This window comes from Coptis chinensis, chromosome 1, assembly GCF_015680905.1.
Source record: "Coptis chinensis isolate HL-2020 chromosome 1, ASM1568090v1, whole genome shotgun sequence".
Classification (NCBI taxonomy): Eukaryota; Viridiplantae; Streptophyta; class Magnoliopsida; order Ranunculales; family Ranunculaceae; genus Coptis; species Coptis chinensis.
The window spans coordinates 21693432-21700341 of NC_141456.1; the positions used below are offsets into that span (position 1 = coordinate 21693432).

At 35.5% G+C, this 6910-nt stretch overlaps 1 protein-coding gene across 14 annotated transcripts; it reads left to right on the top strand.

Moving 5' to 3' along the window:
* The first annotated feature begins 345 nt into the window (after window positions 1-345).
* On the top strand, window positions 346-6160 carry LOC147522868 (uncharacterized). 14 transcript variants are annotated; one of them, XM_086595712.1, is made up of 6 exons: window positions 346-499; window positions 671-2677; window positions 3403-3448; window positions 3829-3883; window positions 4714-4784; window positions 5944-6160. In XM_086595712.1, exons 2-4 carry the CDS (start codon window positions 1134-1136, stop codon window positions 3829-3831), a joined length of 1593 nt encoding a protein of 530 aa, XP_086451838.1. In that variant the 5' UTR covers window positions 346-499; window positions 671-1133; the 3' UTR covers window positions 3832-3883; window positions 4714-4784; window positions 5944-6160. The 14 variants fall into 14 exon arrangements, with proteins under 14 accessions (XP_086451838.1, XP_086451775.1, XP_086451790.1 ...); XM_086595716.1 differs by having other exon boundaries at window positions 361-499; window positions 701-2677; XM_086595674.1 differs by having other exon boundaries at window positions 362-499; window positions 671-2850.
* The last annotated feature ends 750 nt before the right edge of the window (window positions 6161-6910 follow it).

The window sequence follows — 6910 nt, forward strand, 5'->3', positions numbered from 1 at the left end:
TTTTAAAGGCTTAAGTAACATGATTCTATTTTATTTTATTTTTTCCTGAAGCAGGTAACTAACTTTTATTTAGGACAAGTGTTTCTCTTTATTTTTCTACATTTCATCATATTTCTCATACTCATCACTTAGGTAGGTTCTTTTATGGTTAATAGATGGTAAGGAAATTTTTTTTTGGTAAAGGTGAAAGGTTTGATATCTACACCAAAAGGGTGATTTAGTAACGCACTTCTTTTTCACTTAGTAACGTTTTTTCACCATAACACACTTACTAACGTTTACAAAGCGTAACTATGTAAATTTTTCCGTTACTTAATTTCAGATAATTATCAGAATTAATTTTTCACGGTGAGCTAACACATTGATACCGTTAGAAAAAACAAATCACAAAAATAAAAGACAGTCCAAAACCGCACTCATCTCTCTCACTTTCTCACTTTCAGAGGGCCGAGATGTGGATAGCTCAAACCTAGACAACCTGATCTAAAAAGAATTGATGGTAAGTTTTTTGTCTTCTTGTTCTCCTTCTTCTTCAATTCTTCTTCTTCTTCTTTTTTTAGGGTTTGGAAATTTTAAATTTTTTTTTTTTCGCCCTTCCTCTTGGGTTTTTTTCGTTATTAGTAAATATTCTTCAATTCTTTTCATGACTTGTTGTCATTATTTGCGTTAGGTTTAATTGGATTTCAGATTTTTGTTTTAGAACGAGGTAGGGTTTTGTCAATGGTACGCTCAACAATACCATATCGGCTTCTCCTGAGAGAACTTCTCAATCTACTTTGGTAGATGCTCCACATGCTCTCTTACAGGTTGATGTTCTTGATCCTTAAACAAACTGTCAAGCATGTTTACCTACAAGGTCTCAATTGATGGCGAAGAGCAAGCTCATGATATATCAGCTGCTATTTCAGTTAAAACCCAAGGTTTTACTACCCAAGGAATACATAGTAACTTGACGAGTAAGCAGCAAAGAGACGTAAATGGGAATTCAGATTCGGCAGAAGCTAATGGCCTTACTAGTGGTAGCGCTGAACCAGCTAAAAGTGATGGGTTGAGCTCTCGACCATCTGGTTGGACTGCTGAAACACTAGGCTTGAATGCAGTGCGGTCTGGAAACTCATCACATGGTTCATTGAATGGTTGGTATTCTTGGTCCTCGAACAAAATCTGGAGCATGTTTACCTCCAAGGTCTCAATTGGACGGCAAAAGTAGATCTCATGATGCGTCAGATATCATTTTGGTTGAAGCACAAGGCTTTTCTACTCCAGGAATGGATAATAACTTAATGAGAACAGACAACCAGCAAATTGACTTAAACTTGAATTCAGATTTGGCAGATGCTAATGGCCTTCCTATGGATAGCAATGAACCAGTTAATGGTTTGAGCTCTAAATTGTCTGGTTCACCTGCAGAAACAGTAGACTTGAAAGCGGTGCGGTCTGGAAACTCATCACATGCTTGGGAGTCATTGAATGGTAATGACACTATGTCGGCCCCTCTGGAAAGGACTTCTCTGTCTACTCTGGAAGGTGCTTCACATGCTGTCTTAAAGGATGATGTTCTTGATGCTCAAACGAAGTCTGCAACATGTTTACCTACAACGTCTGAATTGGATGGCAGAAAGAAAGCTTGTGATGTGTCGGCTATCATTTCTGTCGAAACCCAAGGTTTTACTGCCCAAGGAATGCATAGTAACGTAACGAGAACATGCAACCAGCAAATTGACTTAAACGGAAATTCGCATTTGGAGGATGCTAATGGCCTTGCTGATGGTAACATTGAACCCGCTAAAAGTGATGGTTTGAGCTCTGAACCATCTGGTTGGACTGCAGAAACACTAGAGTTGAAAGTGGTGTTTTCTGGAAACTCATCACTTGATTGGGGATTATTGAATGGTAGTGATACTATGTTGGCTTGTCAAGAAAGGATCTCTAAATCTACTCTGGCAGATGCTTCACATGCTGTCTTACAGGATGTTCTTGATCCTCAAACAACGTCTGAAACATGTTTTCCTACAATGTCTGAATTCGATGGCGAAAAGAGTCGGGATATGTCGACAATCATTTCAGTTGAAATCCAAGGTTTTGCAGAGCCTCCTCAACCTGCCTTAGATGAAGCCTTGATGGATGTAGGTGTGAATTCGGAAACTTTACCATCTGAACTTGCTGGTTCGAGTGGCTTGATTGGAAACTCATCTGGGAATTGTGATAATCTTCCAAAAGAGAATCAAGGATGGGATTTTTCAGATAAGAAATCAGAACAGGGTCCTATAATTAAGTCAGAATCACTCGAATGGAGCAATGAATTACCAGTTAACCAAAAAATGCGTTTTGGTTCTATCGCTGCATTTGCTGCTGAAAAACCTGTGTTACCTTTTGAAAAATGGAGAAATGATCCGTGTGTTGTTAACAGTTCTGCTGCATATGTAAGTACACATACTATCTCGGAATATAATCTGGATCCAGACTCAAAACCTTCTTGTGGCTCAGCCAACCCCCCAAAGTTGAGTTGTGGAGGACCAGCACAAGAAACAGTGACCATGGATTTGGTAACAGCATCAGAGGGAAATGAAGCAACTAATTGGGGAATGTCACAGCGGGGAAATGTCAATAATGGGTTGGGTACACCAGCTGGAAACACTGCCATGCAGCGAAACTATCAGGAGATTTATGAAAACAGGTATTCTAGACATCAGAATAGGGTTACTATGTTGGTATCACCGTACTGGAAACCTTACAGAACCCAACTGTGCTGGTATCACCAGAGGGGTTATTGCAATGAAGGAGGTTTCTGTCATTTTCGACATCCATCTATGTGAGAGTACAGAACTAAACAGAAGAATTGATTGAATGGTATCCGATTTATTGGTATCATTTTAGTTAAATTTTTATGTTATTATCCGTTTTTCTAATGATTTGTTGTCAACTCAATAATTTTAGTCTACGAAATAGAAAACCTTGCTATTCCACAGAAATAAAGGATGACTTTTTGTTCAAAAAATAAAAAGGAAAGGAAATACTTTATTGGTCCTAGTCTTAGTTTGCTTTCTTTGCAGCTTCCATGTTAACCATTGCACTTATGTGTCGTGTTAATTCTTTAATTTTTTCTGCAGTCCACTGATCTAGATGTTTTATGTTCATAAGCCTGTTTAGATAGATTTTGAAGATACATGGCCTCTTTTTATGAAATATAGATTTTTGTTCATGAAGCAATGCAAGTAGAAGTTTTGAATAACAAATCTACTGCCCAAGTATTCATGAAATGACTCACTTTGTATTCATAAATTGCAGCACTTGCATTTGACCGTTGCGAGGATATTTTTTTTTCAACATGGGCATGTTGCCAAGCCATATATGTCATGGTTTTGTCTAATGGGTGTTGTTGTATTGCGTTTCACATTTTAGGGATTTGTCTTCTAATGATCTCATTGGACCTGTGCCTAAGCTTAAGGTATTTCATATAACATCTCTTTGTTGCATTTAAAAATCTTCTAATAGTCTATAGTCAGCAAATTGGAATGAGCGGTCTATAGGGTAGTTGGCAGAATGTGGTTGGTGATAGTAATTGCTTCTAATGTATTATAGTTGCACAAAATTACATGTGATGTACACATCATTTGTCTTATTAGAGGATTAATTACATGTGATGTACACATCATTTGCTTCTAATGTCTTATTTGTCTCAAATATGTTTCGTTCTTGAGTTATTTCCTGCCACCGCTTGTAAATATGCCCTCCCCTTCCTCTTCCTTTTAATTACATAGGGTTTGGTAATTTTTCAATTGGATTAATTAACTTCTCTCTCTCTCTCTCTTTGGATTAATTCTTCAGTGAGGGATTTGCTCAGTTTGTTTCAGTCCAAGTTCGATTTGAGTTGCTGCAAAAGGTACGATTTTTTATTTTCATTTGTGCATGTTCTTTGAGCGAAACTACTATCTTCTCTACAAGGGATATGATTTTAGGGCTTATGATATTTACTTTTACATAACAATCAGACATCAAAATTAATTGTTTTTGGGAGTTGTTAGTTCTCTATTTCAGTTTGTTGCTTTAATCAGATATGTAATGGGTATGCTCTATTATATTATCCACGACATGGCGGTGACTTCAGCCGCAGACATTTTACGCTTTATGGACGTCCTAAAACTATCTATACCACATGGTGTGTATGTTTATCTTATAAAAGAATGCACCCATATACGTGATGCTGAAACTGGTGTACAAGTTCACACTCACATGACCAAAAGTGGTCATGGGATGACTTTACTATTAGCCAACAGGTTATTATTCATGTATGTTTCTTGTGGTAGTCTGGATTCGGCACGAGAACTCTTTGATAAAATGATTGTTAAGGATTCTATCTCGTGGGCGATTATGATTGCGAGTTGTGTTGAAAATGAGTATTTAGAAGCACTTACTTTGTTTAGATATAAGCAGATGGGATACCAATATATGAATACTATGCAGTTTGAACTCTTCTTTTGAGTCTCTGGATTGTTTGTGGAAATGCATTTTTGTGGTTATTATCTGTTTATATGTTATTATCGTTAGTATATCTCTATGGGTTTTTTCCAAGTAAAATGATTGTGGTAAGTAAACTAATCGATGGTGTTAAAATTGATTTTGAGAGATCTTTTCTTACATGTCATTATTTGGACAAATATTATCTTGTCGTCATTGTCATGACTGAACTCGAGTGTTTGTATTTTTCTTTAGTATTTCCTTGTCAAATTTGTTTGGTGGCTTTGGTAGATCTCACTAGTGCTGGATCCAGCAGAAGACTCAAGGTAAATAGAATAAGTTACTTACATTGTGTTATAACATATAGAAATTGTTTCAAATTACAAGCCTAGTACTGGTTTGCCGCGAGCTTAATTAATTAAATACTTAGTTATGGGGAGAATATTCTCATCTGCGCCTTTAACTACCTAGCTGATTTATATGGATGTCACAAAATGGATTTTGGCTTATGTTTTTTTGTCATTCTGCAACTTCATTTATCTGAAGTGGTCCAACTTCATCAGATAGTGGTGTTCACCTTACCCTGTAGCTATTATAGCCTACTTCTCTTTCAATTCGTTATCAACTCAATTACATTCATCTTTAATTGCAAAAACACAAACCTTTCATATTTTTTTTTTCTCCTTGTCCCTGTCCATGTTGTCACAGTATTATATTTCTTTCAAAATGCTAGGTGTTCCATTGACGTAATATGGTTTGCTAGGAATTATTAAGATAGATTCTTTCTTTTAAATTCTCCACAAATGTACTGTGACAATGAAACTGGTGGCGTGTAGAAAATTGTTAGGTATGAATATGTTACTTTAACTGAGCCAGGAGATGCCAAGGCAAATGAATGAAAAAAAGGCTGGGAAAGGAATGGTCATCCAGTCAAGCTATGTATGAAAGCATAAAAATTGTTGAAACCTAAGTAAGATGGACATTTCATATTCCCCAAAAAAAATCCCCCTCCGCTTTATGCCCCCATTGGAATGTAGTATACTAGTGTATATAATTTATAGTGTCTTTTTATTCGAGGATTGGTTATTTGACTTAACCGGCATTGGTCGAGATGGTTAAGTAGTCGGTTCTACTGAATCAATATATATTTGAGTGGCTAGTTCTACTTAATCAATATATTATTTGATTTTCGGTTATGACAGATTTATGTATATGAAATGTTGAAAATACAGATGAGACTTTGTCGAAATTTTTATGTCTTTAGTCAAGGTGTCTTACAAGGTTATAGGGTTTTGGGGCATTACATAAACTTTCATGTCTATACTATGCTTCTATTGCTACTAGCTTGCTACTATATTCTCTTTTCTGAATTCTGTAGTTTGAGTATAATGAGCTACTACTTAAGAATAGGATATAAGTATATATTTATACATATTTGTTTTTTACTGCCTGACTTATATTTTATATATTTCTATTGGTGTATAGGATGAAAGGGACTTTTCTGATGATACCATTTCAAAATCATCCCCTGATGCTTGCAACTACTGAAGGTGCTAGTTCTATACAAATGACGTGAGAGTTTGAGTTTAAGGACAAGTCCCATTGATTTGGAAAATAGTGTGTATTTCATTCATGGCAAGTCCTATTTATGAAAGATGTTTTGGTGATGTTATTTTAATAAAAGTTTATGTGATTGGATGTATTTGTGAGATTAATTTCTTGTTTATGTTATGGATGATTGTAGAATACCGAATAAGTGGGGGCATCTTTATGCGTGTTTGATGAGTCTCCCCAAAAGAGGTTTTTGGGGAAATTATTTTTTTATATGAAATAGTTTTGTAATAGTGAAAAACCGTAAGTAAGCTTTGCAATGAGTAACACTTTATGCGGCAAAAAACCGCTACCAAAAGAAAATTAACCGTTACAAATTTTATAAATCAAGAAACACAAAAAAAAAGTTACTAACTTTATAAAAGCGTTCTTCGATAATGTTAGAAAAGAGTAACACAAAAAGTGTTACTAATTTTATAAAACCGTTACTAATGTTAGAAAGGAGTAACACAAAAAAAGCTACTAACTTTATAAAACTGTTACTGAATAGTAATACAATTGAGCAAAGAAAACCGTTAGCAAATATTTTCAGTTACGGAAAAAACTGTTAGCAAAATAATGCTTTGTAACGCTTTTAAACCGTTACAAATATTTGTAACAGATTACCCACGCCCAAACTGTTACGGATAAAAAGTGTTACAAATATTTTTTGTAACGGTTTTTGACTGTTAGTAATAGCCTATTATGGTATAGATACTAGCGGTAAAATTTGTAACAGGTAAGAATTTTTAGCTATGTCGATCCAAAGAAGGCCTAAATTCTCGCCTAGGATTCAGATGGTGATCAAGTAAGTCGACGCGTGATTTTCTCTATTCGGGAAAACTACTCATTTGTGTCATTA